Source organism: Colletes latitarsis, chromosome 8, assembly GCF_051014445.1.
Source record: "Colletes latitarsis isolate SP2378_abdomen chromosome 8, iyColLati1, whole genome shotgun sequence".
In the NCBI taxonomy this organism is placed as follows: domain Eukaryota; kingdom Metazoa; phylum Arthropoda; class Insecta; order Hymenoptera; family Colletidae; genus Colletes; species Colletes latitarsis.
The window spans coordinates 15,780,748-15,806,610 of NC_135141.1; the positions used below are offsets into that span (position 1 = coordinate 15,780,748).

The 25,863-nt window shown below is 35.1% G+C and overlaps 1 protein-coding gene across 13 annotated transcripts in view; it reads right to left on the reverse strand.

The window, feature by feature from the left end:
* Sei (potassium voltage-gated channel seizure) overlaps positions 1 to 25,863 on the reverse strand; it is a 414,656-nt gene that overhangs the window by 41,918 nt on the left and 346,875 nt on the right. For 10 of the 13 annotated variants that reach the window (XM_076772055.1, XM_076772051.1, XM_076772048.1 and 7 more), the window contains 3 exons: positions 9,741 to 9,984; positions 6,942 to 7,123; positions 5,320 to 5,340 (listed from right to left, as the gene is read on the reverse strand). In XM_076772055.1, the coding sequence (XP_076628170.1) occupies positions 5,320 to 5,340; positions 6,942 to 7,123; positions 9,741 to 9,984 (447 nt within the window). The remainder of the gene's footprint in view (positions 1 to 5,319; positions 5,341 to 6,941; positions 7,124 to 9,740; positions 9,985 to 25,863) is intronic. The other 3 variants (XM_076772059.1, XM_076772049.1, XM_076772058.1) reach the window with 1 other exon arrangement.

Sequence of the window (25,863 nt, forward strand, 5' to 3'; positions counted from 1 at the left end):
TAGGGGGTTTTTCTCACTTTACTCTGACAGGGAACGACTTGTTCAATATTGTTAGAATTCCTACGTATTCCCCACTAAAATACGCGTTGTTTGCATTTTGAAAAATTAAAATCCTCCAATCCGTTCAGAAGTTATGGTGTTTTAAAGATTCGCATGATATATTTTCGGTAAGTAATTTTTTTCTCGAAAAAGGTTAGGATTTCGAGGGTATGTCTATTGACCAAAAATTATTATAATTGATCCCAGCAACCGAAAATAATTTTTCCAAAACGATTTCAAATTTTTTTTTTCCGTCGAAACATTTCACACCTTCTGGAATTTTTTTCTAGAAATTGGGTAGGATTTCGAGGGTATGTGTATTCGCCAAAACTGGTTGTATTTGATCCCAGAAATTAGAAATAATTTTTTCAGAACGATTCAAAATTTTTTTTTTCGCCAAGAAATTTAGACACCTACCCCCTGTCGATTTTACTTAAAAATTACTTTTTCATTTTTAGTAATTTTGTTTGACGTCCTACAGAAAAGTTGTTTAATACTTTTTTGAAGGTACAAATGAGCTCTTATTTAGAAAAAAGTTTCATTGAAATATATTTACTATCGTAGGAGTTATGGCAGTTTGAAAATTGGACCACTTTTATAGGGATTTTCTAACATTACGGGGTCAAGGAACAATTTTTCAAATATTTTTACAATTTCTACATATTCTCTAGCAAAATACGCGTAGTTTACTTTTTTGAACATTAAAATCGTCCAATCCGTTCAGAAGTTATGACGTTTTAAAGATTCGCATAAAAATTCGGGCAGACATTTCTGGCCAGAAATTATATTTTCGGTAAAGAATTTTTTTCTCGAAAATGGTTAGGATTTCGAGGGTATGTCTATTGACCAAAAATTATTATAATTGACCCCCGCAAGCGAAAATAATTTTTCCACGATTTGAAATTTTTTAATTTAATTGTTAATAACTTTTTAACGAAGCCTCCATTAACAAATTGGTACTCTTGATTTTCGTCTTATTTTGGCCTCTAGAATCCCGCATTAAAATTTTTCCCAGGGGTGGCCGAACACCCTGTATTATGAGCAGGCAAATTAAGATATTAAAGACTTGAATAAGACTTTCACCTGTTACGACACCTCTAAAAATGGCGACACTAGATAAAATATTTCTTCATACAGCCCTGACTATGGTTTAAGGCCCTTAGCTGCTCGTATTTCTGTCAATTCATTTGTTTCGGGAGCTGAAACGTGTAAACTTTGACACCCACTTGAGTTTACGACCTCGCTATATTTTGGCCTGGACTATATCTTACAAAATTGAGCGATTAAATCTTTAGATGGATAGATATCGTTAAAAAGTCCGTGTGTATCGTACGTGTGGGCGTATACGTGCCAGTGACATCTGGAACAGCTGATTCTGTCCGCGAGAGATCGATCTTTTAGAACGATATGTTTGTTCGTTAAACTTTCGTTATTCTTTCTGCCTTCGTCGTTGATTAAATATAAGTTATCCTGTAATCCCGGAGTTCAATTACAAGATAATACTAGATAGATTGAATTCGAGAAACGTTTTCATACTTCACGAAAGTTTCGAAACGTAAATGAACGTTTTTCCGAAGAAACAGACGTATATATAACTGTACCTTGCATTTTCTGAAAATAAAACGGACAAGCTGGTATGCAACAGGTTTAAACAAAGAGACAAAATGTACGAACGTTCTCTAGAGATTATTGAAACGTTCGTTAGAAAACAACCAGGACCTTTCAAGATTCTAATTTCACTTTAGTTTCAATGTTTCAATCAGGCTCGAACGGCTCCGATTTATGGAATTATCTAATTCGTGCCACAATATTACACAGTTCAAGTGAAATACGGTCGATGGAGAAAAAATGGAAAGTTATTCGTTCCTGAGCATCGATAGTTAGTCAAAACTCGTCGATCGACTAACTACAAAGAACACTCTAACTATTGGCGTTATTCTCAACAAGTATTGATACCCAACGAACATCTACGTTGCTACTTGAAAACAAGGCGAAGAGCAAAATGCGAATACGATAAAAATATAGAAATAGTCAGGGGGAGAATCGTTCGCTTGATATTAACAGTGTATCAATAGTTGTTACGAATAATCATCTAAAACTATCAACTATCTAATCAGGACGTATGTATAATATTTTTATAAAAATACTGGTTACGAAATATCTTTCGCGTCTTTGCTCCATACGTACTCGTACTTTTGACGATATATTTTACAGAAACACTTGTATGCTCAGGGATACAAGGCTCAGAAATAAAGAAGGTATTTTTAACGCTACGGTATCATACTCTGATGCAAGTCGATTCTCCTACCAAATGAGAATCGCGTAAGTGATCGTAACGTAGATAGATTATTTACAGACTCATTCTTGGTAAATACATTACTGTAAACATGCAGACTTCTTCGAGGTTCACCATCAAGAAATTTAGTATGCTTCAGGATGGGAGGAAGTCGATCGCAAAAATGAATATTTTGCAATTTTGCTATATCAAAGATAAAGGGTATAGCCGAATAAGGGGGTCACATGTGCCCCCAAACCGAATTGAACGAACGATGGGTCATTCGATAGCTTATCCAAAAAAAACCATGTGTGCAAATTTTTAACTTGAAATGTGGACCGTGGGGGTAGTAATGGGGTGAAAACGAAAATCATGTTTTTGAACAATTTCTCTTAACCTATTGAGTAAAAAAATGTAAAAAAATTCAGAGACACTTCGGGTACTGGGATACATATTTTGGGAGATTTTCAGATTTTTTGATCGAAGAACCAGGTAGTAAAAAATAAAAAACCGCAAAAAATGCCGAAAAATGCCAATTACGTATCGAAGGAGGCCCGGAACTACTTTTATACTTTTACAGTAAACACGTATTGCTATTACTATTATTCTCAATTTTTTTCAGATTTTTCATTTTGGTGCGCCGCAGTGAAAAAAAATAAAAACCGATTTTTTCCTCATTTTCTGCGTATTAGAGTAACTTACACGTTGAATTTTTATGCATTCTTCAATATGCGAGTGTTTTGTACACTGTTTAATGTTTCTACACTAAGCAAAATTACATAACAATTGAAAGAAATAAAATAAACCAATCGTTGAGCGCAACATATCCTAAAAAATCAACGATATTTTCAACGGCGTCGTTGGCGCAACGTTAGAGTGTCCGCCTGTGGAACCGCTGGAAGTTTTTTTATCGTAGGTTCCAGTCTCTCTTTGGGACTTAGAATTTTTTTTTATTCGTTATTTTTTTTTTCAAATTCTAACTATATAACAATGATTTATATTTATTTATAAATATTCTAAAGGTATTTTACAAATATTTTAACCTGAAATATGTATAAATATAATTTTGGAGCGATTTTTGCATAGGATGATTTTCTTATCTCCACATCATTTAAAAATAACTTCACAAAAATTAAGGATACATATTGTTAAACTATTGCAATATTTAATATACTGTTAAAATCCAAAGTGATTTGAGAATTCGGTTTATGACACAGTTTTCTGGTACATTGTAGTTATTAGGAATCGTTTTTTTCATAAGATTATTTTTCGTTATTAGTCACTCTGTAGCAAGTTACTCTGTAGCAAACATTCATATTTATCAAAGAAAGAGAAAAAAAAGGAAAGATCTGCTTGATCGAAGGGGGAGAAGAAGTAATAGTAAGCCAGTATAGAATCTTCTGTTCTAATCCATTCACAATAGTCAAAGGTAAGAGATTTGAAAACTAACATTTCACATTAAGTTCAGTTTAAGAGATGTTAAACAATAATCGTGGTTGACAAAAAAAATAAGGACGCAAAGACGCTCCAAAATTATATTTATACATATTTCAGGTTAAAATATTTGTAAAATACCTTTAGAATATTTATAAATAAATATAAATCATTGTTATATAGTTAGAATTTGAAAAAAAAAATAACGAATAAAAAAAAATTCTAAGTCCCAAAGAGAGACTCGAACCTACGATAAAAAAACTTCCAGCAGTTCCACAGTTGGACACTCTAACGCTGCGCCAACGACCCTGTTGAAAACATCGTTGATTTTTTAGGATATGTTGCGCTCAACGATTGGTTTATTTTATTTCTTTCAATTGTTATGTAATTTTGCTTAGTGTAGAAACATTAAACAGTGTACAAAACACTCGCATATTGAAGAATGCATAAAAATTCAACGTGTAAGTTACTCTAATACGCAGAAAATGAGGAAAAAATCGGTTTTTATTTTTTTTCACTGCGGCGCACCAAAATGAAAAATCTGAAAAAAATTGAGAATAATAGTAATAGCAATACGTGTTTACTGTAAAAGTATAAAAGTAGTTCCGGGCCTCCTTCGATACGTAATTGGCATTTTTCGGCATTTTTTGCGGTTTTTTATTTTTTACTACCTGGTTCTTCGATCAAAAAATCTGAAAATCTCCCAAAATATGTATCCCAGTACCCGAAGTGTCTCTGAATTTTTTTACATTTTTTTATTCAATAGGTTAAGAGAAATTGTTCAAAAACATGATTTTCGTTTTCACCCCATTACTACCCCCACGGTCGAGATTTCAAGTTAAAAATTTGCACACATGGTTTTTTTTGGATAAGCTATCGAATGACCCATCGTTCGTTCAATTCGGTTTGGGGGCACATTTGACCTCCTTATTCGGCTATACCCTTTTACGTTCAAAAGTCACAGTGAATGTTAGATCCTTCGCAACTTTTATATTATATATTGCGAAACATATAACATTTTCGTTTAAAAAATGATCGATGGCATTCGACGCTGCTCAAAGTGTCGATCGACTTCGCTCGGACTTTCTTGACAAATCGTGGGATTGCAGTTGGTTGAGTCAACTTCTTCTTTCGTGTACGTGTGTTTGTACATGTACGTGTGCGTGTGTGTAAGTGAGTGTACGCGTGTTATTAGTCGAGTGAATACGGTGGGACTTGAACGTGTGTCACATCGAGAAAAAATGAGTTCCATTATTGAAAATAAACTTGTGCATTAAAAGAGTAGAGATATCGCAACGTGTGAGGTGTTCTTAAGCAGTTAAATTGTACATGATAGGAACAGACAGATATAGTGAGAAAGTGTGAGAGTGACGTAAAGGTAGTAGAAAGAAATAGAAACAGATAGAAGAAATTCATGGTTGCGTTGGTGATTTTCAATCATTGGTGTGTAAAAAACGTGTGAGTCAAAAATCTGCGTTTCCATTAATAATAATAATAAAAAAAGAGAAAAAAAAAAGAAATAAACGTCAGCCTGTGAGTAATTTTTCTGTGTGGTATGTGTGTCAACTAACCTCGTCCTTGTCCAAGCCGAGCTACGAAAACGTTAAACTGAGGTTAAAATTCGTTCTCTCATGATATTGTGATTTAATTGTTCAAGAAAAAAAGAGAAAAAAGAAAAATGGAAAAATAAAACGGGGATTGCTCTCACTCATTTTTTTTTTTTTTCATCGAACAAGTTATCATCGCAATGACGAGCCTTATAATTTACGTGGGTCGCTAAAAAATTTCTTTCCTCTCGTCGGAATTCGCTAGAAAACGATTCGATTCGTTTGCCGGGACATGAAACTCCTGCCGGTTCGCTCGCGGAATAATTAATTTAAACATCGTGGTCGTGTAATAACCTTTCCTGCGCGCGCAATTAAAATTACGCCGCCCTATTTCAGCTTCTCCATCGAGAGGAACTTGAGGGAAGATCGGGGGGTGGGGGGTCGAATAGATTACTCGCAGGTGCAGCTTTATCGCACGGTCAGTTCTGCGTCTGAATCTTTCTATTTTCAAACCAAAAAGAGAAAATTGCCTGACGAAAAGGCGTACGCTGACTTCCTTCACGGAGGAGCGGCGAAGAGACGCGAAAATCACGAGACAGAATAAACGGTACGGTAAACGGAAACGAGAATCGATCAAAAACATAATAAAACAGCGAACGGAATAAGACACGGGGAAAAGAATACGTAGAAGAGAATTCTTGACAAGGAATTGACAAATAATGTCTAACACTTTGACAATCAGAGAGCAGAAATCTTCATAGCGAGAGACTAGACTTACTTACACGTGTATAGATTAAGTGTATATGCATACGTGTGTGTACAGGTACAGATTCAAACGAAAGAATTTTACTCGGATATTTACCTTGTTCGTCGTTTCTTAAAAAAAAAAAATTCAAATACAGGAGTTGATCGTTGCAACGCGAATGCCAATTTGTATCTTCTCGAGCGAATTGCGTCTAATTGAATTCTTCTTCTTTTGGACAAACGTATTTATTTACTTTTTGTTTTGCTCAGTATGTCTGACACATGACGTACGTGTACCACTCGTGAAACTTGTGTGGAATCGTTCCAGACAACGAGAATCCGTTCAAGTTCCTTCTCGTCTGCCGGTACGTATTATACATTGTGTGCACATTAAATATATGTATGTCGAACCGACTAACTTTTCGACAAAGAAAAAAAGAACTCATTCAACACCGAGAAACGTCGAAAAAAGGAAAAACGAACTAAGCACCAATCCGGTAAGACACACCTATGGGCACTTAACTTGGGCTCGGCATGTCATCCTAATCATATTTACGAGCTAACATCGACATTCTAGAAACTTCAGCCGAAGATCTGATCGTTCGTGAAACCACTTCCTTTTTTATTTCTAAATAATAACGATACACGAACGTTACGGTACTGTAGCATCTGAAAGCTATTCCTATTGAAGATACTGTAACGTCTAGAATCTTCCTGTAAACGCAATCGATTTTTTCGTAGACTCGAGTGTTAAGAGAGTCCGAGAACACGTGTTCCATTGTTTGTTTGGACTCATAGAAGTTCGTTGAATCGAAACGATTCATTGGAAGTGACTTCACGGCGATCAGAGTCAGCCTGTAAAGAAGATTCTCAGAAAACGTGGAGCGTGCGACGTAACTTACCTCGTCAGTATCGGAGCCAACGAGGAACAGGTCGAAGGGTATGGCAGCCACCAGGTCGATGATGAACCAACCCTTCAGGTAATGGACGGCTATCTTTGCAGGGTGGGACACCACTTCATCGTTGCTATTCACGAAAGTCGTGCGAAAATTTATGATGATGTCCACTATGAAAGTGACGTCAACTGAAAACCCAAAAGTCTAATAAGAACGCCTGCCACGTACAAAAAGATCGAAGAAGCTGTTGTCGTCCCTCGACTCGTAAGCAAACGAACGTTTCGACTTACCGATTTCAGTGCATCGTATCGACTTTGCAGATATATCAAATTTTCAAGAATAAACAAGGCGTATGTAAAAGGTTGTTCAACGTTGAAACAAATTTTATGTAAAATTCTTCTTTTAAAAGCACGTTACATGATTGAAAATTTATTTTTCATTACAAAGTCACAATTTCATATTTTCCTATATGTATCAAAATAAATATTACGAAACACTCTTCGTTCTTGCATAGTTTTTCTTCGATATTCTCCATCTTTTCGTTATACAGGGTGTTTGGCCACCCCTGGGTCAAATTTTAATGGGAGATTCTAGAGGCCAAAATAAGACAAAAATCAAGAATACCAATTTGTTGATGGTGGATTCGTTAAGAAGTTATTAACGTTTAAAGTTCCGCCAATACTGAATTTTTTTCTCAAAAATGCGCAGGATTTCGAGATTATATATATTGACCAAAAATGATTGCAATTGACCCCCGTAACCGAAAATATTTTTTTTAGAACGATTTGAATTTTTTTTTTTCGTCGAAAAATTTCAGCACCTACCCCCTGTCGATTTTTCTTAAAAATTCGTTTTTCATTTTTAATAATTTCGTTTGATGTCCTATAGAAAAGTTGTTTAACACTTTTTTGTAGGTACCTATGGGCTCTACTTCAGAAAAAAGTTTCATTGAAATATATTCATTATTATAGGAGTTATGGCTGTTTGAAAATTGGACCACTTTTATGGGGATTTTCTAACATTACGGGGTCAAGCAACAATTTTTCGAATATTTTTACAATTTCTACATATTCTCTAGCAAAATACGCGTCGTTTGGCTTTTTGAACATTAAAATTGTCCAATCCGTTCAGAAGTTATGACGTTTTAAAGATTCACACGAAAATTCGGGCAGACATTTCTGGCCATAAATTATATTTTCGGTAAGGAATTTTTTTCTCGAAACTGAGTAGGATTTCGGGGGTATATCTGTTGACCAAAAATACTTGCAATTGACCCCTGCAACTAAAAATAGTTTTTCCAGAACGATTTGAATTTTTTTTTTTTGTCGAATAATTTAGGCAGCTACACCCTGTCGATTTTTCTTAAAAATTCGTCTTTGATTTTTAATAATTTCGTTTGACGTCCTACAGAAAAGTTGTTTAATACTTTTTTGTAGATACCTATGGGCTCTACTTCAGAAAAAAGTTTCATTGAAATATATTCTCTATTATAGGAGTTATGGCTGTTTGAAAATTGGACCACTTTTATGGGGATTTTCTAACATTACGGGGTCAAGGAACAATTTTTCAAATATTTTTACAATTTCTACATATTCTCTAGCAAAATACGCGTAGTTTACTTTTTTGAACATTAAAATCGTTCAATCCGTTCAGAAGTTATGACATTTTAAAGATTCGCATAAAAATTCGGCAGATATTCCTGGCCAGAAATTTTATTTTCGTTAAGGAATATTTTTCTCGAAACTGAGTAGGATTTCAAGGGTATGTATAATGACCAAAAATGATTGTAGTTGACCCCCGCAAACGAAAATAATTTTTTCAGAATTAATTAAAAATTTTTTTTTTCACCGAAAAATTTAGGCACCTACTCTCCTGTCGATTTTTCTTAAATATTCTTTTTCCATTTTTAGTAATTTTGTTTGACGCCCTACAGAAAAGTTGTTTAATATTTTTTTGTAGGTACCTATGGGCTCTACTTCAGAAAAAAGTTTCATTGAAATATATTCACTATTATAGGAGTTATGGCTATTTGAAAATTGGACCACTTTTATGGGGATTTTCACATTTTGCGGGATCAAGAACCAACTTTTCGACTATTTTTATTATTGCTATATATTCTACACTAAAATACGCGTAGTTTACTTTTTTGAACATTAAAATCGTCCAATCCGTTCAAAAGTTATGACATTTTAAAGATTCGCATAAAAATTCGGGCAGACATTTCTGGCCAGAAATTATATTTCCCGTAAGGAATTTTTTTCTCAAGAATGGTTAAGATTTCGAGGGTATGTCTATTGACCAAAATTTATTATAATTGGTCTCTGCGTACAAAAATAATTTTTTTAGAACGATTTAAAATTTTTGAATTTAATTGTTAATAACTTTTTAATGAAGCCTCAGTTAAGAAATTGATATTCTTGATTTTCGTTTTATTTTGGCCTCTAGAATCTCGCATTAAAATTTTTCCCAGGGGTGGCCAAACACCTTGTATATTGCAATTTCCGATAATTGTGAAACTCAGAGAAATATTTAGTTTGCCAGTAATCTTTTTGTCCGTGTATCATTCAGATAATAATATTTGTTAAGGGGCATTTTAATTGAAAGGTAAGTTTAAAATACTAAAGAAATTTGCAGGCGTTCGTATCACGATTTTTCGTCCTAAAGTCCACCACCTGTTACATACACCCTGTTTTATTTGGATTTACTCAAGAAGTTGGAGATTATCGAACAATTCTAAGTGTACAATAAATCGAGACGGTATAATGTCTTTGGTCAGACAGCGAGGAATATTGATCTTTGTCTCACCTATGAAGTCTATGATGACGATGGGGTCGTCACTGTACTTTTTGTTCTTCCTGCTGTTGTAATCCGAATCCGACAGGACGAAGGCGGCAACGTATGGAGTAAATATGGCTGTGTACATTACGAGCAGTAGTATCACCCAATCCCAAACCGCCTTGAAAGGTGAGTAGTGCAGTATGGTCCACTTGCCGATTCTAGGAGACTGTAATTTGTACTCTGGGAGGATATCGTTTCCAAGGGACAGCACCTGGAGCACAAGGTATCAACACCTTGGAAGTGGAGATGTTCGACGAAAAGTTTTCATTTCTATCGGTACAAGTATTAGGGGAAACATTCAACATTCGATGCTGACTTTCCTTCGCAAAGTGGAACTTTTGCTATTCAAACTTTACAGGACACTGAGAAGCTTCTCGTAAAAATATTAAACAAACGAGGAATCCGAAGATTTCGGTTTCGCGTTTAAGTTATTTTACAATACGTTGGATTTGAGCCAAAAAACCACACGAACAGCGACGTTACGTTATTTTTTGAATTTGTTCCTTCTTGATTTACTAATGTTTTCCTTGAATTGCACGCAGAATTGTTTTTATGGTAGAAATACTTTTACCGAACGTTACAAAAAAGAACGAAGAAGCTGCTATCGATCATTTGTTCCGACATTTGATACAAACAGAGGCCGAAGTAACGCGATTTCACGTTTATCCTATGTCAACGTGAATAAGAAGGAAAATATTTCACGCATCGTTTCACTCGATACGGTGTATATTCAGTTTCCTCTTCGTGGAATAACGGAATAAACAATATCAAAAATACCCTGCTTTTGTTTCATATTTGCAAATTCTAGGCCTTTCATCGAATGCAAACGCGGGGAAAAATGAACAAAATACACACGTTCTTTGCTGTCACTTATACGTTTCGTAATTTTAATCTGTTTCTGCATTGCAAGTCACTCGAAAAGAAGTTATCGTTAGTTGGATCTTTTTATAACCCCGATGTTGAAAGTAAATTTATCCAGGAGGTCTCGAAAAAGAATTTGTAAATAAAATAATTAACCCTTTGCACTCCGAGAATATATACTAATATGAACGATTAGCAATACCAAATTAAATTTTGTGATGTGATTTCTAAAAATAAAAAAATATTCTTCTTTCCACAAACATGTATATGAATACGTATAATTTCAATTTTACTTATATATTCTCTAAATTCAATTTGTGTCGTCATAAATGAAACTTCAATTAAGCTATGGTACGTATTATGTTTGTCGCCATAGCGGCGCCAGTGGAGTGCAAAGGGTTAATACATTTAATATATAATTGAGAAGTAAAATAAACAACGTTTGTACTGGAGACGATGGACCGTAGCCAAAAATGACATCCGAGGTAAATAAAAGCAGCTAACCTGCCTGGCATAGTAGCGTTTCGAGCTACTAATCGGACTCTCTGCCATTTAATCCGGCCTTTGTGGAGGTTTTGCAACTAAACCACAGCCAGCAATCGACCATAAGTAAACACTTGTCACGCACTATGGTTCTTATTGGCACAGAGCCCGAACACGTGCACTCGGCCCCAAGTGAGTTTCGACCGGCGAAACCACGGGCCAGTCGACGGACGTGCACGTGTGTACGTTGGAGATCAAAGGAGACAGAGTTTCCCGTGTTACGAGCGCGAAACGGCGGGTCGAAAAACCGTCGATTCCAGCGGGGGCGTCTAGGACTCGACGAGCCGGGGACATCGATCCGCTGGACGAACGTTGTCCCGAATACCGCGACGTCGGTTGTTTACAACGCGCCGAGGAAGAACCGGAAGAGTCCTGGTCGAGTGCTAGCCTCACACTGATGCAATGCGGACCGCGAAGGGTGGCGGCGTTCGATTGGCGAAGGGGAGGACGAGGGAGCGAGCGAGAGAGAGAAATAGACCGAGAGACTACGTGTAACCGTCGTCGTCACACCCTACGCCACCATTCCAAGTATACAACCTTAGAAGGGTTAGCCTTATTACCTTAATAGTGGCAGTCTTCGCGACCTCACCTATACCAACAACAGGCCTCCCAGGATTCCCTGCCACCTTTCTAATCGGACCTAATCGCCGCCGGACGATGCTTCCTCCATTCCGGCTCGCTTCCCGCCCGTCCAATGGCGCTGACGGCGCTGCTCCATTTATTTTTCTCCGCGCCGGCTCGCGGTTTATTCCGCGCGTTTGTTTGGACATCGCCGCCCCCGACCCGATACCGGGAGTAACGGTCTGTTTATCACCCGTTCGGGATCCCTGATCGGGAATCTGCTCCGCGAACGATATATTCTCGTCGCTCTAGACACCGCCACACTTTTTATCGCCTACGATCTTTTACCGTCTTCCTTTCCCGCCGAATATCGTCTAACTAGGTGCTCCCGACCCAATGGCAATTTCTATTCTCACTGTTCAGCGCGCACAATCGATGTTTATAATTTTTAATTTTTAAATTATATCAATTTGCGCTTCAAGCGTTAAATTAATATTGCTTGAATATTTGAGGGTGGTGCAATAAGGTTTGAAGTGAGTATTATATTAAAATTTAACAATCTATTTTAATGCTAGCACAGTATGCTTTACACTTGTTGTTGGATGACCAACACGACCCAACAAACACCACTCCGTCACATTACAAACATTACTCATCCAAACATCCTAGTCACGATTCCCAAACCTTACTCATCCTGAACCTCGTACCCCTCCTGAGTCACACTCTCCCTTGACCATCGTCCCTACCTCTGCCTATTTCCAGCAATAGCATAAAAACGCCTGAAAACCCGAGAAACCTCTCAGAAAGAGTTCAGCATTCAGCCGACCCAACATTTGTAAGAGTTTTCTTAATAAAAGTGTTGTTAAATTCATTGGAATCCAACATTGTGGTTTTATGTTTAACTTTGAATATGACCCGTGTTTGGTCGATTTTATATTTCTTTGCCTCGTTGGTCAGAAATTCTGCCCTTAAATATAATTTCTTCAAGTGTTCCGGCGGGGGTGAGGCAAGCGGATTGGTTGTTGCGTATATGGTTAAATTTGTCAAGGAAGGCGATCGTTTTCCCTGATTGGAGAAGTATATTTGGTGGGATTTGTTAATGTAACGACCGCCTCCAACTCATCGGACACCCTCAGGTACCGAGGGCACCATCGAGTGACGTTCGGGAAATTCCGCGTGCCTCGACCGTAGCAGGTAATAATTTTATGAAGCGCCTTGACCCTACTAAAAGACATGCGAAACAAAATAAAACTGAAAACTATTTAAGCCGAAAATAAGGAAGCATATTGCAAATTGTAAAGGTCGTAGAAGGCGATGGATGGTCGATGGCTTCATAAACTTATAGTTGCTACGGGTCAGTTCACGCTTTCTATAGAATATTCGAATCTATTTACAATGTTTGAAAGCCTGAACTGGTTTATGAGGTTTTTAATGAAATGACGTGTAAGGTTTTCTATGGATCGCGCTGTGAATGTTGTTACCGTGTAACACTCACGACTGGCACAAAATCTCGAATATCGTCAATACTCCAGTGAATCATTCAGAAAGTTGTTATGTTCAGTGATAAACACTTTTTTAAACATAATGTAATTCATGGACCCCAAAGGTAATGGCAATTTCTATTCTCACGACTAGCACAAAGTCTCCATTATTTTTAATACTCCAGTGAATCATTCAGAAAGTTGTTATGTTCAGCGATAAACACTTTTCTAAACATAATGTAGTCCACGAACCCCAAAGGTAATGGCAATTTCTATTCTCACGAGTGGCACAAAATCTCGAATAACTTTAATACTCCAGTGAATCATTCAGAAAGTTGTTATGCTCAGCGATAAACACTTTTCTAAACATAATGTAATTCACGGACCCCAAAGGTAATGGCAATTTCTATTCTCACGACTGGCACAACAACTCGAATATCTTCAATACTCCAGTGAATCATTCAAAAAGTTGTTATGCTCAGCGATAAACACTTTTCTAAACATAATGTAGTCCACGAACCCCAAAGGTAATGGCAATTTCTATTCTCACGACTGGCACAAAATGTCCAATATCTTCAATACTCCAGAGAATCATTCAGAAAGTTGTTATGCTCAGCGATAAACACTTTTCTAAACATAATGTAGTCCACGGACCCCAAAGGTAATGGCAATTTCTATTCTCACGACTGGCACAAAATGTCGAATAACTTTAATACTCCAGTGAATCATTCAGAAAGTTGTTATTGTGAGTTATATGAACGAGAATATATTTGTTAACAAAAAACAACCACACTACACAAAAGATACAGGACAATCAAATAACCACTGATGTAAGTGTATAATTTTTCCTTTTTCTTTTTTCTCACTTTCACTCGTCTTTATCTCACATATGTTTCCATCCTCTCTCTGTCAATCCTCAATTCGAACTGTTCCTTCGACCTAACGTACGGTCGCTCGCGCTCTCTTACAAATACAAACACTCGACCACAACTTACAAACGAAATTCACATCCTTATCTGTGATAATCATATTACCACAGTTATGCTCAGCGATAAACACTTTTCTAAACATAATGTAGTCCACGGACCCCAAAGGTAATGGCAATTTCTATTCTCACGACTGGCACAACAGCTCGAATATCTTCAATACTCCAGTGAATCATTCAGAAAGTTGTTATGCTCAACGATAAACACTTTTCTAAACATAATGTAATTCACGAACCCCAAAGGTAATGGCAATTTCTATTCTCACGACTGGCACAAAGTCTCGAATATATTCAATACTCCAGTGAATCATTCAGAAAGTTGTTATGCTCAGCGATAAACACTTTTCTAAACATAATGTAGCCTACAGACCCCAAAGGGCCAATGTGGGGGTTACTAAAAATTATGTTATATTTAAGAATATTAACATGATGTTTCGAGTGCTTCAATCGTGTCGAATAGTGTCACAAGGTGCGATAGCGCCAATTTTGACTCGTGTCGAAAAATATCAAGCCAATAGCATTAACCGTATTAAGAGATTAAATTTAATTTGTGCTAAATGTCACAGAGGTCTCATACGTTATGCTTTGACGAACATCGATTTAAATAATTATATAACGAAAACTTTGTTGCTAGTAGGAATCAAGTGCACCGTTAGTGGAACCTATCGGGGGCAGTATTTGCGACTTTTTGACATGGAATAGCACTCAAACGGGTAAAACGATAATAGCTATTATAATGTAATAAATCTGTCAATGTCTTAAAGTCTCCATTATGTCTTGTACCGAGGAATTACTATCGGAAGTGCTACCATGACACAGTTGAAATTCAAAGCTTTCTATCAATTTCTTTAGAAAACGAAATTTGCGAACATCTAAAAATTCTATGTAACACCTCCTCTTTTTTTCTAATATAAACTCTTATTTAGTGAAATGAATAGTGAAATACTTATACTAGTGTCTTAAGATTTATACTGAATCATTGAATCGGTAGGTTGTGTAAGATTTCTATTTCTATTAAAAATTGTAATGACATTTAGTTGTAACTAATATTTCACCCTGCTGGCTACCTCAAATTTTCTATTATATCAATTACTGGTTACAGATAGTCGAGTGTCTGTAAATTGCAATAGGACTTTGATAACTTGAACCTCTTTAATTATATAAATTGACAGATTTTTTGACTTTCAAAAACGACTCGAATTTTATGGTTTCATTGTATGTATGGATTCAGAATAATTGATCTGTATACAGGGTGTTCTGCCACCCCAGGGAAAAATTTTAATGCAAGATTCTAGAGGCCAAAATAGGACAAAAATCAAGAATAACAATTTGTTGATGGAGGCTTTGTTAAAAAGTTATTAACGTTTAAAGTTCTACCAGTACTGAATTTTTTTCTCGAAAGTGGGTAGGATTTCGGGGGTGTGTCTATTCACCAAAAATGATTGCAATTGACCTCTTCAACTAAAAATAATTTTTTCAGGACGATTTGAAACTTTTTAATTTTGTTGAAAAATTTGTCTACCTACTCGAATTTTTTTCTCGAAAATGCGTAGGATTTCGGGGATATGTCTATTCACCAAAAATGATTGCAATTGACCTCTTCAACTAAAAATAATTTTTTCAGGACGATTTGAAACTTTTCAATTTTGTTGAAAAATTTGTCTACCTACTCGAATTTTTTTCTCGAAAATGCGTAGGATTTCGGGGATATGTCTATTCATAAAAAATGATTGTAATTGAGCCTCGCAACCGAAAATAATTTTTCCAGAAAGATTTGAAATTATTTTTTTTTCGTCGAATTTAGGCACCTAATCAGATTTTCGATAAGGAATTTTTTTCTCGAAAATGCGTAGGATTTCTGGGATATGTGTAATGGCCAAACATGTTTGTAATTGACCTCTGCATTCAAATATAATTTTTCCAGACCGATTTGAATTTTTTTAATTTTATCGATAAATTTATCCACCTACTTGAATTTTTTTCTCGAAAATGCGTAGGATTTCGGGGATATGTCTATTCATAAAAAATGATTGTAATTGACCCCTCCAACTAAAAATAATTTTTTCAGAACGATTTGAAATTTTTGAATGTAATTGTTAATAACTTTTTAACAAAGCCTCAGTCAAGAAATTTGTATTCTTGATTTTTGTCTTATTTTGGCCTCTGGAATCTCTCATTAAAATTTTTCCCTGTGGTGGTTGGACACCCTGTATATTTTTTTCACACTTATTTTACAATAAATTGAACTAATATAACAAATAATAATTGTTTCTGAAGATAAAACTTTTATAGATTTTTCAGTTTATATAAGTTGACTTCCCTCGACTTATTTATACAAATTGAGTTTCTGTTTATTTTACATTGCACTGTCTTATTTTATTCAATTGTTAAATACATAAGTTTGTTTGCAAACATAAGCGCGTTCTAATTCTAAGATTTGACCATTCTACACGAAAGAACGAATGAAAAATATAAAACAAAGTTTTTTCATGCGAGTACGCGATTCAGTATGACTCGCCTAACGCGTCTGTCCATTACTCGTTATTTCTACTTGCGTTGGACGTTTCTACTTACTGACGTTACTCTGGTACTATTTGTTTCAACTAGTTAGAATATTATACGTTTAATAAAAAGTACACAATGTTATATTTAACATTTAAAAACATCAACACAAGTAGAAATAACATATTATGGACAGACACGTTATCCAAGTCGTACTCAATTGTACGCAAATACCATGAATTGGGAAAATTATTCTGAAAAACAAACCGCTGTATGTCTGTAGATTACATACTAAGTCTGAGTAACTGTTGAATCTGTAAGTAAATCCATATACTAATGGCACGTTATGCTTTACTAGCTGAAATACCAGCTGTTGCTCGAGATAAGCGAACTAGAATCTATATTCGTATATTTGTACGAAGTTAGTATAGATAACTATGACGTCGTGTTTGCTCGTTCGAGGTTCTGTTTCGTGAAGAATGTTCAACTTAAAATGGCGAACGTCAGATCCAGTTTGAACGAAAGAGAATCATAAGAAGAGTATTGTGTGCCTTTTAAGTAGAATGAGCGTGTTTTTTCTTTCACTGGCTCAAACAGTTCCCTTTATTGTTCAGCCCTTTCATATGTATAATAGCGTAACGAAATATATCTTATGGTATTTCAGAAATTATAAAGAAGACAGCAATGAAAGCCTCAATTAAATCGGTCCAGTGGGTTTTCAGATTATGGAACATAAATAACCAAACTCACAATCTCTAGTTTTTTATATGTTTGTAGAGATTAAATTATAAAATATATAAAATATCGTTACTATATAAATATACTCATAGATCCTTTAATCACTCAAATTTGGTATATGAACCAAAGACATATACCAGAAGGATTACAGTCAATAAAATAGAGAAATATTTTATGATAGCTACAGTACATGCTATAGTACATATAAAGTAGACAAGATGGACGCCATTCGAAAGGTCTTGGCTCGGAGTTATGTCTTTTTGATGTTCCAAGTCCTTCACTTCCGGTTCAGGGGTTATTAATGTTTATATTCTCTGTCAGAAGTATGTCAACGTGAATACGTGTACGAAGTTTGTTACCATGTCGTACTAAAACGAAGTTTATGATAGAGAAAAAGAAATATTAATGTAATTTTCTTTTCTCATGAAAAAAAGTTATCACCACTTGCTATTTGAATTATAATTTTAGAGAAAATTGAAACATATATCCAAATTTTAGAATATTTTCAGATAAGAACGAAATAAAAAAAATATTTCTGCATGTTTAAAATATTGCTTAAATTTCTTTTTGTCAGATGAAAAAAGACGATGAAAGATTAACGTAAATTTTTTGCTCTAATATATTGAAAGCTCTATTGAATTACATGAAAGTGAAGATATAAATTCAACAGATACATTAAATATCAAAATTTTAAAATTACATAGTAAAAATGAAGCCTTCGCGAAAGGATATGCAACGTTTAATAAATAATATTCGAATAGAGTCTTGTCTAATTTTAAACAATATCATTCTGCAAGAACAGATTAAATTTCTCATTTTATCAGTTTTTTCCAAATATATGATTTTTCTTAAGGTTTTAAATAAGGAAATTATAAACAAGAAAGTTTAGTAAATAATATGAATTTGAGCCTATTAATTGATTTTCCTAAACGATCACGTAAAAGGTTAACAGATACAACATTCTCAGTCATGTAGCTACTGTTAGTTGTTAACCTAAGTCTGACCTTGAATGGATTCTATACACGGTGTTCGACCACCCTGGGAAAAATTTTAATAGGAGATTGTAGAGGCCAAAATAAGACGAAAATCAAGAATACCAATTTGTTGATGGAGGCTTCGTTAAAAAGTTATTAACAATTAAATTCAAAAATTTCAAATCGTTCTGGAAAAATTATTTTTTGTTGCAGGGGTCAATTATAAGCATTTTTGGTGAATAGACATATCCCTGAAATCCTACCCACTTTCGAGAAAAAAAATCGGGTAGGTGTTGAAATTTTTTGGAAGAAAAAAAAATTTCACAAATCGTTTTAGAAAAATTATTTTCGGTTGCAAGAGTCGATTGCAATCATGTTTGGCCATTACACATACTCCCGAAATCCTACGCATTTTCGAGAAAAAAATTCTTTACTTTTTACTTTTACTTTAGTCATAACTGCTGAACAGATTGGACAATTTTAATTTTCGAAAACGCAAACGACGCGTATTTAGATGAAGAATATGTACAAATCGCAAAAATATTCGAAAAGTTGATCCTTGACCCCGTAAACTGAGAAAAACCCAATAAAAATGGTCCAATTTTCAAACAGCCATAACTCCTACAATAGTGAATATATTTCAGGGAAACTTTTTTTTGATGTAGTGCTCATAAGTACCTATAAAAAAGTATTACACAACTTTTCTGTAGGGCGTCAAATAAAATTACTAAAAATAAAAAACGAATTTTTAAGAAAAATCGACAAGGGGGTGCCTAAATTTTTCGGCGAAAAAAAAAATTTGTAATTAATTCTGAAAAAATTATTTTCGGTTGCAAGGGTCAATTGCAATCATTTTTGGTCATTATACATACCTCCGAAATCCTACCCACTTTTGAGAAAAAAATTCGAGTAAGTGCGGAAAATTGTGGGTGAAAAAAAAAACTTTCAAATAGTCTTGAAAAAATTATTTTTAGTTGCGAGGGTCAATTGCAAGCAATTTTGGTCAACAGACATACCGCCGAAATCCTATTCACTTTCGAGAAAAAAATTGTTTACCGAAAATATAATTTCTGGCCAGAAATGTCTGCCTGAATTTTCATGCGAATCTTTAAAACACCATAACTTCTGAACGGATTGGACGATTTTAATGTTCAAAAAGTCAAACGCCGCGTATTTTAGTGTAGAATGTGTAGAAATTATAAAAATATTCGAAAAGTTGATCCCTGATCCCGTAAACTAAGAAAAACCTAATAAAAATGGTCCAATTTTCAAACAGCCATAACTCCCGTAATAGTGAATATATTTCAATGAAACTTTTTTCTGAAGTAGGGCCCATAGGTACCTACAAAAAAGTATTAAACAACTTTTCTGTAGGGTGTCAAACGAAATTACTAAAAATGAAAAAGGAATTTTTAAGAAAAATCGACAGGGAGTAGGGTGCTGAAATTTTTCGACAAAATTCAAAAATTTCAAATCGTTTAAAAAAAATTGTTTTCGGTTGCGGGGGTCAATTACAATTATTTTTGGTCATTACACATGCCCCCAAAATCCTAGACACTTTCGAGAAAAAAATTCCTTACCGAAAATCTAATTAGGTGGCTAAATTTTTCGACGGGAAACAAAAATTTCAAATCGTTTCGGAAAAATTATTTTCGGTTGCGGGGGTCAATTACAATCATTTTTGGTGAACAGACATACCCCCGAAATCCTACCCACTTTCGAGAAAAAAATTCGAGAATGTGTGAAATTTTTCAATGGGAAAAAAAAAAATTTCAAATCGTTCTGGAAAAATTATTTTCGGTTGCGGGGGTCAATTACAATTATTTTTGGTCATTACACATGCCCCCAAAATCCTAGACACTTTCGAGAAAAAAATTCCTTACCGAAAATCTAATTAGATGGCTAAATTTTTCGACGGGAAACAAAAATTTCATATCGTTTCGGAAAAATTATTTTCGGTTGCGGGGGTCAATTACAATCATTTTTGGTGAACAGACATACCCCCGAAATCCTACCCACTTTCGAGAAAAAAATTCGAGAATGTGTGAAATTTTTCAATGGGGAAAAAAAAAAATTTCAAATCGTTCTGGAAAAATTATTTTCGGTTGCGGGGGATAATTACCATCATTTTTTATGAATAGACATACCCCCGAAATTCTGGAATTTTAAACGTTAATAACTTTTTAACGAAGCCTCAATCTAGAAATTGATTGATTTTCGTCTTATTTTGGCCTCCTAAATCCCCCAATAAAATTTTTCCCAGGGGTGGTCGAACACCCTGTATATCCCAAGCATAAATACATCGGGCCAGCGAAAGTTTCGGGGCAACTAAATTACACGCAACCACGAAAACATTCATGGGCTTGAAAATTTTAGCCCATGGCCGTATCGATCGAAATTCGAACCGTGCCTCAAGTACACCGATATATTTATGCATCGAGATACCTTTAGGATCCCAAATAAAGCTTCCTCGTCGGAAAGTTTCGGGTTCTCGCACGTACCTGAAATTCGCCCTAACCGAGAGTGTTCATCGTGCGAAACATCGACCCAACGACCACCCATCGACTCACTGAGAATCTATTTTCCACCTGGTCGACATGCTCGTGGCTAGTAATTCGATTAATGGTAATTCGATAACAATAAAAAAACGATCGTTAATGAGAAGTGTAGCACGCGACATATTTTCACCTCGATAAAAGTCTGAAAATTTTACAAAGTGTTTTTAGTAAAATACTTTATACGCACTCTTTTATTTTGACATGTTTTCATGTTTAGGGGGTGAAACCATCCTTTGAAATTCACGAGAAGAGATACTTTCTTGTCGTCAGTTACTCTTATTAGGGGCTAAACTACCCTTAATTGCTTAAATACGCGTGAAAGAGGCTAGAAACGTGTATAAAAATTCTTAAGAAATCTAATAATTGGACATGGATTATTTTACGTCACTGACGACGTTATTCGTACAAGAAGTTATGTCTAAATTAACTATAAGAATTTTGATACCTTCCCCTATAAATTTTAAGGGGTGGATTCATCCCTCAGTGGCGACGAGAGGTTATAAAATTAATATTCATCATCACGAAATAATTTATAACTACTGCTTAGATTTCTTGAGAATTTTATTTCTTGCCCCTTCCATAGATATCTAAACGACTAGGAATAGTTTACCCCTGATAAGGGTAGCCGACTATAAGAATATCATTTATAAAGTACGACGTAAATTAAACTCATATCAAGTTTTATAATATTCTCGAAGCTAACAATACGATAAGAATATTCAAATGTAAAGATAAAGTTTCATCCCCTAAATATGAAAACGAGTCAAAATAAAAAAACAATCGAAGGCAGATGACTAAAAGTAGCTCCTTGTTAGCCGCAGAAACGTACCCCTGTCGCGAACAGGATCTTCCAGTAAATTTCTTATTGCGAATCCTCGATTCTGAGCATGAGTAGGAGGGAGGAAGAAAAACGGAAAATCTTAGCTCGTCACGGACGACCTGGGAAAATGTAAATCCGGATGGATTATCTTTTATTCATGCACCTGCGCTCACCAGGTGAGCAAGCGTGTTACTTAGAACATGTTCCTGTACATATGTGTGCACGAGGACGTGAGGTCGCGACCTGGCAGCCTCGTTTCAATGACCCTTCGTCATTGAAGCGTTCAAGAATGTTCGTTATTCCTAACGAGGCACAAACTAATACGGGGGTACGAGTTTCAGCCAGGGAAATAACGAGGGCCGTGTATATGGATTTCATCTAGGGAACGCAAACAATAAGGTTTCGTTGAGGAAAAGTGGCTTTTTAAAGTATTGCTATCGATTTGCCGTCCGATGAAATGGAAACGTAGGCGGAGGGCTATAGAAGGCTGTGTTGCGACGTGTATCGGGAACATGCCCGATGAATCATGGATTTCCTACCGGAGAATAAGACGATTTTGATGAGCAAAAGCTGTCGAAGGAGCCTTTTGTTCTATAGCTTTTGTTGGACGAGACTAGACTCGTCCATTCGTTATCTTAAAAGTAGGCATTAGATACAGTGGGGGACTAAAGTATTCGTACACTTGGAATATACAAGTAAAAGCAACAATATTTTCTATATTGTTAATTATATTCAAACATATGTTACTGTATATCATACATAACACTTATAACGACAAATGAGTAAAACAATAAAGGCAATAACATCATTTAATAACTTAATATGAATTGAAATTCACACGATGGTCTGAAATCGCTGGGACAAAAGTATTCATACATTTAATTTTCTAAATTAATATTTTGTAGGATAGCCCTTCCGGCGAATTACTTCTTGTAATCTATTAGGCACTGACAACACTAAACTTTTTACGAAGTCTGGTTCTATATTACTCCATTCTTTTTTTAATATTTCTTTTAAGTGTTCTTTACTTGTTATATCATGTTTTCGTACATCTTTTTCAAGTTTCGCCCATACGTGCTTGATGGGATTTAAATCAGGCGATTGTGGAGGAGTTGTTAACATGTGGGGAGTATTATATGTATAACTACTGATGCACTATACAGGGTGTTCGGCCACCCCTGGGAAAAATTTTAATAGAGGATTCTAGAGACCAAAATAAGACGAAAATCAAGAATACCAATTTGCTGATGAGGGCTTCGTTAAGAAGTTATTAACAATTAAATTCAAAAATTTCAAATCGTTCTGGAAAAATTATTTTTTGTTGCAGGGGTCAATTATAAGTATTTTTGGTGAATAGACATACCCCCGAAATCCTACCCATTTTCTAGAAAAAAATTCAAGAAGGTGTGAAATTTTACGACGGAAAAAAAAATTTTTCAAATCGTTCTAAAAAAATTATTTTCGAATCTAGGAGTCAATTACAATCATTTTTGGTGAATATACGTACCCCCGAAATCCTACTCAGTTTCGAGAAAAAAATTCCTTACCAAAAATATAATTTCTGGTCAGAAATGTCTGCCCGAATTTCCATACGAATCTTTAAAACGGCATAACTTCTGAACGGATTGGTCGATTTTAATGTTTAAAAAAGGAAACTACGCGACTTTTGATGGAGAATATGTACAAATCGCAAAAATATTCGAAAAGTTGGTCCTTGACCCCGCAAAATGAGAAAAACAGCATAGAAATGGTCAAAACCTTAAACGACCATAACTCCTACAATAGTGAATATATTTCAATGAAACTTTTTTCTGAAGCAGAGCTCATGGGTACCTACAAAAGAGTATTAGACAACTTTTCTGTAGGGCGTCAAATTAAATTACTAAAAATGAAACAGGAATTTTTAAGAAAAATCGACAGGGAGTAGGGTGCCTAAATTTTTCGACGAAAATGAAAAGTTTCAAATCATTCTAAAAAAATTATTTTCGAATCTAGGAGTCAATTACAATTATTTTTGGTGAATACACATACCCCCGAAATCCTACTCAGTTCCGATAAAAAAATTCCTTACCAAAAATATAATTTCTGGTCAGAAATGTCTGCCCGAATTTCCATACGAATCTTTAAAACGTCATAACTTCTGAACGGATTGGACGATTTTAATGTTCAAAAAGCCAAACGACACGTATTTTAGTGTAGAATGTGTAGCAATTATAAAAATATTCGAAAAGTTGGTCCCTGACCTCGCAAAATGAGAAAACCCCCATAAAAATGGTCCAATTTTCAAACGACCATAACTCCTACAATAGTGAATATATTCCAATGAAACTTTTTTCTGAAGTAGGGCACATAGGTACCTACAAAAAAGTATTAGACAACTTTTCTGTAGGACGTCAAACAAAATTACTAAAAATGAAAAAGGAATTTTTAAGAAAAATCGACAGGGGGTAGGTGCTTAAATTTTTCGACGAAAATGAAAAGTTTCAAATCATTCTGAAAAAAATATTTTTGACTGTAGGGGTCAATTACAATCATTTTTGGTGAAGAGTCATATCCCCGAAATACTACTCATTTCCTAGAAAAAAATTCGAGGTGTGAAATTTTTCGACGGAAGAAAAAAATTTCAAATCATTTTGGAAAAATTATTTTCGGTTGCGGGGGTCAATTACAATCATTTTTGGTGAATAGACATACCCCCGAAATCTTGCGCATTTTCAAGAAAAAAATTCACTATTGGCGGAACTTTAAAAGTTAATAATTTCTTAACGAAGCCTTCATCAACAAATTGGTATTCTTGATTTTCATCTTATTTTGCCATCTAGAATCCCCCATTAAAATTTTTCCCAGGGGTGGCTGAACACCCTGTATACGCTGTATGTTTCGGGTCACAGTCTTGCTGAAAGTAAAATGTTCTGCCAATACCTAATTTATCTGCACTATCTTGAAAATTTTCTTTTAAAATGTTTAAATATAAATGTTTATCCATTATCCTATCTATTATCGCTAATTTACCGACCCCAGAAGCAGCAATACATCCCCACACCATTACACTTCCACCTCCGTGTTTCGTCGTCGGTTGCATATTATATTTTTGGGATCCAATTCCGTATTAGTTCTCCGCCACACTTTTTTATTACCATCCGACTCAAAAATATTAAATTTTGACTCGTCGGAAAATATTCTATTCTTCCAGAAGTCGTCACTAGCGTTTCTATATTCTTTTGTAAATTCTAATCTCTTTTTTTTTATTTACTTTACCAATAAGGGGTTTCCTCCTCGCAACTCCGCTGTTGTATCCTGCCCGATGCAGCACTTTTCGTACTGTTTTCGGATGTACTTCCTTGTGCACATATTGCCGAAGGTTTGATGCAATTTCCGATGCACTGGTATTCGGATTTTGTTTAATAATTCGTACAATTTTACGCTCTTCTCTAGTATTTAGTTTTCGGGGTCTTCCAGTTCTTTCTTTATTCCGTAATGTTCCGTCTTCTTTATATTTATTTATTATACCTTGTACGGTGGATCGACTTCTTTTTAATATTTCTGAGAATATTTTTAATATCTCTTGGTATAACCGAATAACAAGTTTTCTTTCTTCTAACGTTGTTTCACTACCTTTTCTCCCCATATTGCAAATATCTGATATTAACGTTTACTCGTCACGACTAGTAGTAACCCAAACCAACGTGAAATCTACTAATGTAATATTTACATTAATCGGAATGTCCTGATTTCATCGTAACTATCGTATTTATCAACATAAATGATAACGTATGAATACTTTTGTCCCAGTTATTTCTAACCGTCGTGTGAATTTCAATTCATATCAAGTTACTAAATGATGTTATTGCCTTTATTGTTTTATTCATTTGTTGTTATAAGTGTTATGTATGATATACAGTAACATATGTTTGAATATAATTAATAATACAGAAAATATTGTTGCTTTTACTTCTATATTCCAAGTGTATGAATACTTTAGTCTCCCACTGTAGATCGATGGAGAAGAATTTCATAGAACGACAATGCCTACGAATAATAATCGTCGAGAACTGTGTAGAATGTTT